The following is a 12,743-nucleotide window of genomic DNA, read 5'->3' on the forward strand; positions in this document are numbered from 1 at the left end:
ATGGAAGACTTGGGGAAATAGATAGTATTTTTGCTTACAAAAATTACGTCTCTTATGTGTCCTGGCACAAGATTCACGACTATTTTTAGAATTTAGAATTGATACTAAGCACCAATTAAAACTGCTGTTAACAAATTTTAAACATTTCTTCGCACACTTAGATATCCTCGCATTGGAATATTGTACTAGATGGGAGTATGGGTTATTCCCTCAGAAAGTTTGATACATGTGTTGACATTTCAAAGATATGTTAAACATCCTCAGTGGCACTCCTTATAGAATGAGTAGGAGTTCTATTGTGTACATGAATACAATTTTCTTAAATGACCATCTTTGAGACTTTTTTTCTTCTATAATTCTTTAAAATATAGATAGTAATTGTAAAAATATAGAGGGGAAAAAAATCCTGAATTTTTCTTGTATTTGCATCATTAGTGTCATAGTTCTTCGAAATCTTATATAACATTGTAAGTTTAAAACTACACTAAACAGTACTTTATACGCTCACATAGAAAGAAATTCTATATTTTTTTTTCTTCAAGTTGAAACTGTACTATAAAGATCAATATCTGCAAAAACAGTCTTCCAAAATTCGCTGTACTCTAGTAGCGATATAAACTTTGGAAAAAAGGATCTCAAATTCGTGTCTACATTTTATGAAAGATTCATCATATATATTAAAACGAAATGTTCTAAATGCATTGACAGGTTTATCTAGTGAAACGTACTAACGAAACGTGCTTAATCTATTGACATCTATTGAAGAGGCTGATGTTAAAACTTAATTTTTATCTTCATTCTCTTCCACGATACTGAAGTCGAATCGCAAGTACCGACCGAAACTAAATGCAAACATACGAAAAATATCAAATTCCTTTCAAGTTTTAGGATCAAGAGATCGGAAATTTATAATTTTAACTGAAAATTGAGATAAATATTAATAATATCCTTTTAGATAAATTTCTCTTTTAGAAAATTTTCTATCGTTTTTCCAATTAAACATTAAGGCATAGAATCTCGTGATAATTCCCTTGTTTATCGAAAGAATTATCTTAAGCCATCCGCGATATATTTTACCTTGGTTTATACGTGTCCTGCAGTACAATGGACGTCTGAACAAATTCGGTGAAACTGAAGTGAGATAATTAACTCTTGTCTGGCGTTCATCTGACAGACTGCTCTCTGCTTCATGAACCGCCAACCAATTTCGTGCTCGCTACATTTATTCCACAGCTTACATTAGCGGCTAAATCCACAAAGGGTTTGGGTTACACAAGCCTCAACCGTAGCTTGATGTAGGAAGATGGTGAGTGGAGATGTGGTTTTAACAATATGGTTGATTAAGTATAAAACGTCCGACAAAGTCGAATAAAGATATAGATTAGCAATACCACTAAACTTCGGTAAGGCTTTGCCGAGTCAAAATTCTAACGGATAAACCCAATGAAATATAAATTGCGAGGTACCAGAGATATTGAGTGAGTTGAAATATCAAAAGGAGACGAAAGTGACTAGCTGGTTCGACACCCTGTAGATTTATGATATTACTGCAATTCCTTTCCATTAGGCTGAAGAGCAGAGCTATTCAGTTTGAAGAAGTTTCACGACAAATAATTCATTCGAGAATAATTATTTTTGTTGTTGTTGTTGATGATGTTGATTGTGTAGTGAAATAGTTTAACTTAGGAAAATGCTCAACTAATAAATATTTTAAGGAAAATGAAGGATTATGTTAGCTGAAGAGATGATTTCTAGTTTTCCTAAACTTTCAACTCGTATGCGATGGAAAAGCTTTCAAAGATAAAACTCTTCATAAGATAGGTATAGTTATTTAAATATTATTGTCATGATTTATTATAAAGGTGCAAAAAAGCTGACAGCAATTTAAATCCATTTGGTTTTAACATTGTAGAACCTTTGTCATGTGTGTCATGAGATTCTATTGTAAACAAATTCTCTGCCGTAAACGATGTCTTGGTTAAGTGAGGGGGGTGGATCTGCTGCTGCTTTTAGAGGCCCATCGACTATAAATACGGTGACTAACTGACAGTATAAATGTGTTTCTTTTATAAATAAACATCATTTCCTCACTTGTTCTGCCAAAGCCTGTTAGTTTTTTATGGCACTGGATTTTGGAGACCGTCCTATCCCTAGTAACACAAAATGCCCAAAGATACTGCTACAATACCTTCAGGATATTGTCAGGTATTCAAATAATTGAACGTCATCCTAGAACATACCATCTCTATGTTTTGATGTTGTTCGATACTTAGAAAATCTATATCTTACAATATCTTGTGCTAAAAGGAACACTGGACCAATACCTTTGTCGTTTCATATGAATACGAAAGACCAAGATGCCTTGCTTGTGCTTGTAGTAATTCAAATTATCTTCTTCATTTACAAATTTGTCTTCAAATGTTCTGAAAAATATTAACGAGTGATGAAAAAAGTTGTATTATCTTCTGCTCATTATAAAAAAGTTATTCAAGAAATCTAGACACTAGAGTTAGAGTTAAAATGCTGTGGTTTTTAGTGTCTAAAATAATTCGTAGAATTTCAATTAAAAATATTTCTTTGGCTTCAAATTTTGATTCGTGATTGTCGTATTCAAAGTTGTGGCGTGGACATATTAATAAACCTCACTATCTTCTCGATAGGATGTCTGTACTTCTTGAATCTATTTTTAAAAACCAGGCATAATATTTTATGAAATGGTTAGTATACTAGTGAAAACTTAGTTTGTACGCAAAAATAGAAATATCTCTCACTTTTTTTTTTGTTTCTTTTATGACACAAATTTTTGTCTGAATTAATACACACGTTTCGTTTAGCTTGTAGCGGATTGGTATGAGCGAGGATAGAACCTGGGACCTTGTGGTTTGCAGTCCAGTAACATAACCATTATGCAAAAGCAAATGCTCGTGCAGCATAGTTGTTAACTGGCTTATATGCTATTCACCAAATAGCATATAACCCAGTTAGCAACTACGCTGCAGGAGCAATTGCTTTTGCATAATGGTTATGTTACTGGACTGCAAACCACAAGCTAAATATTTTTCTTTGATGGTAATATGGGTTTCATTTTAAATTATTTTCGGATTCAATGTAAATAAGGAAATCAACTAATATTTTCTTGTAGATATTCGTAATTTAATCTAACAATAGGCACCTTTCTATCATTAAGGAAATGCCAATTTTCCATTTCCAACTGTTGAAATAAGTTTTAATAAGGTGCATAAAAAACAGTATTAATATTTTCATTAAATAAATTAAAACATTTTTTCAATAGATATCTTCAGAAAGGGATCTGAATGTAAATGGTTTAGACAAATAAAGTTTAAACACAGAAATTGCCTAAAGAACTGTACCTCTACGATCCACATATTTTAAGAGAAATTCAAAAGAAATGTATGTCGTATTTTCTCTCGCGTTTCTCTGGAAACAATAGGGCATAGAAGTACAGTTCTTGAGCATTTTTTGTACTCTAAGCAAGGTATCTGGCTATGCAGAGTTTTATAGTCTTGATAAAACACCCTATATTCAAAAAATAATTTTAAGCCTTAAAAAAAACTATGTGACAATTAACTTTCTGTCATTGAGTAGATAATCTTTTGGCTGGTAAATAGTAGAAACAATTATTTTGAAATACAAAGATTTCTGGAATTTCAACTGAAAAATGTCAAATTCAGCTGAATTTTTGATTGATTTAATTTTTTGAAAAAACAAAAGGAATATATTTAAAATGCATATTCCCATCCTCCAAACAATATCGTTAGTAAATTAACTAGCTCTAAGCATAGAGTCAACCCCAGCAGACGCACATGTATACGCCCTTATTATAATTTGAAAATGTATGACAGACGTTAAATTATTTTTTTAACTTCTAATATTTATTTTAATTAGATTTTTGTTTTCCTTTCCTTTATGTAGTGCTTTAAGCAGTTTATAAGAAATTCTGAAGTACCATCGAAAATAAATGAGTATTTTATTATTACAAAATATTTTCTATTCTCAGAAATAGTCTTCTATAATTAGAATCAACTGACATTTGGTTAGTAAAGAACAGCAAAATGAAACTTTAGTATAATTTCTTCCATTACTGATTTTTTTCCAACAAATTATCCCCCAGTAACTGATGAAGGATTTTCACTTGTTGTCGTTGTGATAGTTGTAGACGTACTTGCCGGAGTAGTTGTAGTAGTTGGAGTGCTGGCTATTGAAGTAGTTGTTGAAGTACTGCTCACGGTGCTTCTAACGCATCTTTGCGAAAGAGAAGACTGCAAAGAAACAAGAATAAAAAAGCCGACGAAATTTAGTTACTTATAAAAAAAAAAGTAGAAGAATCAAGAAAAAAGAAATTATGTAAAAAATAAATCTGAAAATAACGGATTTTTTAAAAAAATGTATGGAACATTATGATTGTTCGACATCTCTCAATATCTGATTATCGCAAGTAATGCATACGGGTGCTGTGATCTGCACTATGAAACAGTATATTTAAAGCCCATCATAAGAGGATACTGTGCGATACAATAAAGAACCCTCTTGAGAAAATGCTTATTGATACAGAAAAACAATAGAAAAAATATTACATTTCACATTATATTTTTATGCGTTCTCGACTTCAAGTGACATCCAATTTCTTGGCCATCTGAGTGTTTGTTCTCACCATAGTGCACAAACTTTGATATCACGTGATTGAAGAAGTCGAACTTTGGTCAGAGAAACGACTTTGAGGCACAGAAAGTACACCATGGTCAGTGTATACTTGGTTAAGATAAAAATCATCCTCAATTACGTCGTGAAAAACGAACCAATAAAAGGGACAATCTCCATCCCTGTATCAAAGAAGAAATGAAAGTTGGAACGCTTCTTACTCATACAATTAAAGTGTCTCCCATGAGGAGAAGGATAGAGTAACTACATAAGAATAATTGCACTTAACTGAATGATAAATTTTATACTGAATTTTGATGTTTTTGTCTTCGATACATTGACAGAAATCAGATATTTTTTTACCTGTCTAAATCGCCCGACGTTTTCGCAACTCAACCCTGATCTGCACGGGCAGCTTCGAACATATTTCCCCCCATACTCTTCCACAGCTAGATCCTCGGGAGTGCAGCGCTCGCCTGAAAGAAGAAGAATGAAAGAGGGTGCATGGTGTCGTAAATATTCACTATATTTTTGGCAACAGTGTACTTAAAAACTTTTCTAGATATATGTTAAATATTTATTTTAATTATTTAAAACTTTTGAAATCATAACTACTGTATAAATACAAATTAGAACAATCTTATTGAAGGATTTGTAGAGAAAAAGATAGTGATCATAGAAACATCATATCTCGTAAATATGTTCTTTAAAACTCGGGGAACGAAAGTTATTAGAAAGAATTAAAATTGAAATACGATAAGAACAATTATGTTTTTTAAAAAAAAAATATTCATTGGTTGTAGTCACTTACGGGCATTTATATTAAGCGTTGATATATAATTACACTTTTATATCATTTGACAATCTCATTAATTTTTCACTATGATTGTATTTTAAATGTATGATGATTGAATTATGCTTATTCTAGGAATTGTCTCCTATATCCTAACTCTCTAGGCCTATATCCCCCTACCTTTCAGTTTCATGACTTTCTGGTGACATTGATTCCATCATGAATTTTAAATTTGCTATATTTTTCTCTATATTGCTCTGAAAGATATATAATCGCTCAGTATATGAAATTTAATTATTCTGCAGATTTCTAGTTCCTCATCTCCAGATTTCCATGCTTCAAGTTTGTATTTCCACAAATGCTTGTAATCTATGGAAATCACCCACCTATTCATACCAAAGGTGTGGCCTTGTTAACTACTCAAATGGATGAGGAAAATGATAAATAAAATTAGGAAACCATAAATATTTTTTTGAAATTTTCATTTGCTTTTAAAACTGATTGTTTTTACATCAAATTTAAAAACGAGATTACAAGAAATATCGATATTAAAACTTTTTTTTTGCATATTAATATAAATTTTTAAACACAAAATACTATCTGGCATTTAATTACATTACATATTATATTTTTTTAATGTTTTATAGTTAAAAGTTTTACATTTTTTAAATGCAATGTCACTTTTTTCTTACGATATATTTGATGTGCGTACTCAATGACACCATGATGTTGAAACCGATTATTTTTATTTCGAATTCATTTTAGAATGTAACAATAAAGAAAAAAAAATCCCTGTCATGTTTATTTGATACAATTGTTTTCGATTCTGAGGAACTTTAGTGAAAATGAACTAATTTGAAAGAGGGGAGCTTATGCATTTCTTTAGAATTTTTCAATTGATTGGGTAACTCCGCTGTTTTTGAAAGTTTTTAAAAACTCACCAAAATTTTTTTCTATAAATATTGATGAAATTTGAATAAAATTTTAGAATATCAAAATGATTCAGTAAAAAAAAATCGTTTTCTTACCGAATGAGGACAATCTTTTACATCTTCCCCTTCCAATTAATTGCAGACTTGTCCGCGCCAAGCAGCACTCGTCGTCGGCACAATCAGCAGAAGATTCACACCGGCCCGATCTACGGCTGAATCCGCGACACGACACCACAGCCTGAAAAATATTTTATTTTGTAATATTCCATTTTTCATTGCTTCCAGCCCAGAAAAAGTGTATATTAAAATTTAATTTGATTGAAATCAATTTGGTTCCCTTTAAATTGCCAATGAACCACAAGTAGTCAATTTCATCTTGTGTTATGACTTGCCACTCGTTGGCGACATAATGCGGTAATGACTAATAGATTTTAATCAAAAGGAGCATTTTTATATACAACTTATTGCACTGTGAGTGAATGTGTGTTAAATATACACTGATATTTTTTTCAGTTTATATGAAATAGAATTCGTTTAATAATATGTCAGATACATTAATGTTACATTGATTTCTGAATTACAAATAAATTACTAAAGCTGTAAGATTCATTTTATTGAAAAAACTAAAATGTGAATTTCTCCCTATATCAAAAATGTGATTTGATTTGTAAACAGACCAATGAAATGGAATTTGATTTGAAAATATTATTTATGTTTAAACTATACTAAAGAACGCATAAATTGCATATGGAACAAGCCTATTAGTATAAAATATCGTGGTGATCGTTTCTTATATACTGCTGAAAATTAAATTGAAATCATTTATAAGAATTGAAAAAGTCAATAAGTATCAAAACATTAAGACATTAAGCAATCACAATGTGGTATTGCTAGAAAAGATTACTTGATTTATGATATGTATTTTGCTCATCAAGTCAAAACAAAATGAATTGATGAATAGATTTTAAAGTATAGGTGAAGTCATTGAAAATAATGAATAGATTTCTATGAACTATTGATGTTCAAACTTACAGAATTACTTCGTAAATATCTCACGAATACATTGTTTCTTGTTTAATTTTTCTTTTAACAGGGACATTGTAAATTAGATTCTGTAAGACAAAATAATAATTATTTTTATTAAGTTAGAACCAAGGAAAGAAAACTCATTCTAAATCTACTTTTAATTTCTTTCCAGTTCAAATCCATGTCTGTATTCTTTTCTACGAAATACGATTTCAACCTGAGAGGTCTAGATTGTGTGAAAACAAAATAATATATTTTTAGCAATATATAAAACCCGTATTATCACATGAATGATATTTTCACTGGTCAGTCGGTTGATGTTTTATCATACTCATAAATTCAAGAGATTTCTAAATTAAAACAACAGATGTTTGAATTCTTAATGATGTTTTCTAATAATAAAATTGATAATAAATTAGAATCTGAAACAGAATGTCAGCAACATTGCAGCAATAGTAAGTAACAAGTTAGTCTTAAATCTTCAGCAGATATATTCGTAAAATAAAATTTAAAATAAAAACATATTAGCAATCAATGCTAGGCTTTTCTCTCATGTAGTAATCTAAATATCATTTGAAATTCCATAATTATTGAATTTTTGATTTCTAAGTAATTACTTTAAAAAGATATTATCTTACCATTTGTAATGATATCTAAAAATTCTTGCTTTGGATAAAGTAATGATTCGCTGATACGCATCAAATGCAATGCTGCAGTTTAATTTGGAATGAATTTGACTATCGTGCAAATGAAAATAATAGCACGCCTTTCCTTTACTGAGTAAGATAAAGTAGTTACATTTAGCAAATTCAGCGTCACTTTTATTTGTTCTATTGAATTTAAATAAACGGACTTTCTTGTTAAAGTATTCTAGTAAGCGAAATATACGAATTTAATCCTTAAAGAAAGGAACTCGAATTTCTTACATTAAAAGGAATGTCATTTTTATATTAAATCAAGACTGGGACATTTTAAAAATTTTATTTCATTTAAAAAAATTCTTGCCTTTTGAAAAATTATTCTTGGTGAAAATAAAAGATTCTTAATAAACGTGCTAATTATCCTGATTTCAACAATGCAAAATTCCTGCTCTATGCAGAACACAAATAGAGAATTTATAAATTCCTCTAAATTCTTAACGGGCATACTTTAAAAACAATTTTTATACAAAAGTGCGCTTAGCGCCGCAGGGTCTATTTAAATAAATTACGGTTGCGTAAACACAAGTTATTTTGGGCCGTAATTTCTATGGAAACAAAACAATTCCTTTAGAATTACTTCGTTACAATATTTTTTTCAAATAAATATTAATTTTTGATTTGAAGACACAGTTTTTAGGAATTTTTATCGCTTGAAAAAATAGTAATACCGTAGCTTATGAGATAAAAGGACTTATTAAAAATTTTATTTCATTCAAAAAAATTCTAGCATTTAGAAAAATTATTCTTGCGAAAATAAAAGATTCTTAATAAACGTGCTAATTATCCTGATTTCAACAATGCAAAATTCTTGCTCTATGCAGAAGACAAATATTTATAAATTCCTCTAAATCCTTAACGGGCATATTTAAAAAAAAATTATACAAAAGTGCACTTAGAGCAGCAGGATTTATTTAAATAAATTACGGTTGCGTAGACACAAGTTATTTTGTGTCGTAGTTTCTATAGAAACAAGACAATTCCTTTGGAATTACTTCGTTACAAATATTTTTCAAATAAATATTATTTCTTGATTTGAAGACGCAGTTTTAAGGAATTTTTATCTTTTGAAAAAACAGTAATACCGTAGCTTATAAGAAAAAAAGAAGTTTCTAGACTTCATCTTATAAATATTTTTCTGTAGCTTATCATATTCAATCACTTCATAAATTAAATAGTTCATCAAAGGGAAGTTTCTAAATTAATTCCAAATTTTTTTCTTGCTATCTCAAATCAAGCATCATTTTTAAAAAATATTTTATCTTTTTTTTTTCTTTTATGAAAATTAAATTTTTTAAAAATTTATAGTAGGTATTTAAGGGATGTATTTTTATGATCAATTGCAAATTTGAAAAAGCGAATAATACTTTTATTCTGTTTTTTGTCTAGTAATAATGTTTGTTTTCGCTAAATAAGTAAGTTTTTAAGATTTCAACATATTTTTATTAGCAAATTCTATTTTAATATTAGAAACACTAAAACATATTTTGTCAAAGAAAAAAAATTGTTTAAAAGAAAAATGTATTCCGTCTGAAAATCATTTATATGTTCATCATAAACATTCCAATTTTATTTTGTCAGTGTTGTTAATTTGAGGCATTCCAAACATGTTTGTGTTAAAAAATAAGAATACTGCTTTTAGTTTCCACATGATTCTTATATCTAGCAAGGAGTTTTGTGCCATTCAAACAAGCTTTAGTACTATTACTTTTTCAAAAGAAAGTTAGAAGTTGGAAATATACAAATTTTACAATAAAAACACCGCTTGCTACGTGGAAAAAAATATTCTGACACTTTTGATATAAAAAAAAGAAATACTTTACCATGCAGGCCGTAAAAAATGCTAGCAATATAATCCACTTCATGGCTCAAAGTTCTAGAAAACAACTTTTTCTTTCTTTTGAAGTTTCCGAAAATCCCGTGTCAGAAAATGCTCATCAAAGTAGAATTAACAACCCTTACGATGGCTTTTATTCTGGTCCCTGGAATCTGAATTTTCTGCATTGTCATATTTCTGAATATTAATAAAGTGGCTTCCATTCGAATAGTTGCTACAGTAGAAGGCAAAATTCCAATAAGTTTTGCACTTTTCTGTGTTAAGGAATTTGAATCCGCGCATTATTTCCTATTCAAAGGCACGATTCTAGGCACAAGAGAGCTATTTTCTGCAACTTCGTGAGAATATAATCCCACCTTACGTGATGATGCATTTTAAAATGAAAGATGCCTCGTCGTAAGGTATTGTTTTCTGGTTGTATTAATGCTCACGGATGCTTTTGAATAGTATTTAAACGTAAAATTTCTACATCCGCTTTGCTACATGAAATATGATATGATGAATTTCCGGTAAACAAGATCTTTTATTAATCTCCAAACTAACTGCAAAGCTAAAAATATCTTTGTGAAACCATCTTAGAAATTATTTATGAAATAATATAAGTTATTTTTGTAATATCAATTTCTCTAGTAACAAGTTTGAAGAAATTCATCGATTTTTTTTTTTGTATATGTTTATAGAGTAAGTTAAATTCGTTTATTTTAAAACAACTTGAATTTCTCTGTAACTTTCTTAAATTATAAACTGTCGTTTGATAATTTGCTTTGTTTAATTAAACTATTTTATTAATTTTCACTTTTTTAATATTTAGTAGTTAATTTGTTAATTTTTCAAAAGAAAAAATCATTTATTCTATTTATCTAAATGTGGAACAGTATGGGTATTATAAATAGGGAAAAAAACGTATAAAAATTTGCAATGTTATGAAAAAAAAAGTTTCAAAATTTGTTAAAAAACAACCGCTGTTAACTCCGAACGAAATGCTTTTGAAAACTGTGAGTTAGTAAAGCAAAATCTTTCATTTTAAAAATAATATCCACCGACTGAAAAAGAAATGTTATCAAAATATTTAGTTCTCAATTTTAATTGTAAATAAGATCATATATAATGGTGATAAATTTCAATAGTGTATATTGATTGCTTATAAAGAAACACTAGTAATTATACATATCACAAACGATTGTCTGCTATTCATTAATAAAGTGTAACGTTCAGCAAAAATTCGTATAGATTTACTTATTGAAAATATAACTATTTTATAACATTTTATATGATTTTTAAATAATTATATTTTTTTAAAATAGAGCATTATCATGCATATTTGTATGTTACTGTGTGTTCATTTTAAAATTAATTTTTAAATTCGAAGCCGCATTCTAAAGAGATTCAACAGGATAGCTATATAAGCTTCGATGTGCAAAATGTGCCTAATATTCACTGAATTTCACTTTGTTACAATGTTTTTATATCAAGTGTTTAAATTCACTCATGGTTGATATAAAAGAACAAAAACAACAATCTTAGTTTATGCATGCCCAACAATGTTATTCACTTTTTTGTACTTCATAGGGCCAGATGGCAACTCCCAAATAGAAACTAGCCATTCATTTTGCTAAATGTGAATCAGTAGCATGATGCACTCAATCTTGACTGAAAATAATATTGTTGTTCGTATAATCATAAATAAGCCAATATATTGTTACAAACCTATAATATTGCTACCCGGCAAGAATAGAGTCATCGTAAGAAAGACCGTTGTACGATCGGTCCTGTACGTGCTGAGATCAATGAACTTAGAGCTTGGCAACAGACTTGGCGAGCATTTGGCGGCTTGGCGATAAATTTGGCGACTAAATGGATAATACCGGAAAGTTCGAGAACTTTCACGATCCATCTAGTAAGACCCGAGATACATCCAGAGATGGCCTGATTGGTCAGAAGATTCTAGCCCCGCCTCCCGGTACTATAAAAGACGGGAACTCTGAAACTGCGGAAGAGGTGGAAGGATCGTCGGAAGTCGTGTGTATCGTCAGAAGTGGTGTGTGAGAGAGGAGTCGACACGTAGAGAAACTGAAGGATTAGCAAGCAAGCAAGTTGCTGAACTAATGATTAATTAAATGTGCTGCGTCATTACAATTGATTAGCGGTATTTGTTATAGAAGAAAAATTTTGTAACAATATGCAGGAGAAAGGTAAATAGAGATGATCAAGTATGTCTATAAAGAATCTTAAATGTGTGTGGAGGACAGCAGCGTTTTATCTTTCTGATTCTGTGTGAAATTCATTGGAGTTTTCTTTAAAAACACGTTTATGACATTCCGCATTCTTTTATTCATTGTCATTGCTCTAGACATGTTGATTGAATGCTGGGGTGAATTCTCTTATCGATTGGGCTTAACGCTATTCAACAAAAAAGTCGTCATATGTAAGAAAAAAATACCAGTTTTTATTCATATTAATGTAAACTTCTGCCTTTTTTCTCTCGTTCTCTTTTTTCGAAATATTATTTATAATCAGTTTACTGTTCCATGTAAATATTCACCTTCATATAGCACAACCACTTGCTGAATTATTTCAGTCCCCTGTTAATACCCATATTGCCTGTTCAATTCAAAATTTAAGTACCTTGAATTCAAAATTTTCCTCGTTATACATCTCTTAAATCGGCAAAAAAAACAGCTTTTGCTTTACTTCATTCGCTGTCATTTTATATGTTAATCAATACTGAAAATCATTAAATATCAATAAGGTAAGAAAAGAAAAGAAACCCGATATTCTTTTATGTACAGACGGTGTAT

The 12,743-nt window shown here is 29.8% G+C and overlaps 2 protein-coding genes across 3 annotated transcripts in view; one reads left to right on the plus strand and one right to left on the minus strand.

The window, feature by feature from the left end:
• The window catches only part of LOC129962384 (voltage-dependent calcium channel subunit alpha-2/delta-3-like), a 452,772-nt gene that overhangs the window by 223,893 nt on the left and 216,136 nt on the right, over window positions 1–12,743 (plus strand). The window lies entirely within an intron of this gene.
• On the minus strand, window positions 3,972–10,038 carry LOC129962392 (U3-aranetoxin-Ce1a-like). The gene is made up of 4 exons (XM_056076146.1): window positions 9,932–10,038; window positions 6,481–6,622; window positions 5,023–5,135; window positions 3,972–4,280 (listed from the first exon to the last, which is right to left on the minus strand). Exons 1-4 carry the CDS (start codon window positions 9,971–9,973, stop codon window positions 4,122–4,124), a joined length of 456 nt encoding a protein of 151 aa, XP_055932121.1. The 5' UTR covers window positions 9,974–10,038; the 3' UTR covers window positions 3,972–4,121.

The sequence above is a fragment of the Argiope bruennichi genome, chromosome 2, assembly GCF_947563725.1.
Source record: "Argiope bruennichi chromosome 2, qqArgBrue1.1, whole genome shotgun sequence".
Lineage (NCBI taxonomy): Eukaryota > Metazoa > Arthropoda > Arachnida > Araneae > Araneidae > Argiope > Argiope bruennichi.

What these genes read in the sequence shown, in the direction of transcription:
- LOC129962392 (XM_056076146.1), bottom strand. Translation starts at nt 9,973, where the DNA reads ATGAAGTGGATTATATTGCTAGCATTTTTTACGGCCTGCATG. An exon ending in CATTTTTTACGGCCTGCATG is followed by an intron (nt 6,623 to 9,931) that starts GTAAAGTATTTC and finishes AATATTTTTCAG; the next exon opens with GCTGTGGTGTCGTGTCGCGG. An exon ending in TAAAAGATTGTCCTCATTCG is followed by an intron (nt 5,136 to 6,480) that starts GTAAGAAAACGA and finishes TTCTTCTTTCAG; the next exon opens with GCGAGCGCTGCACTCCCGAG.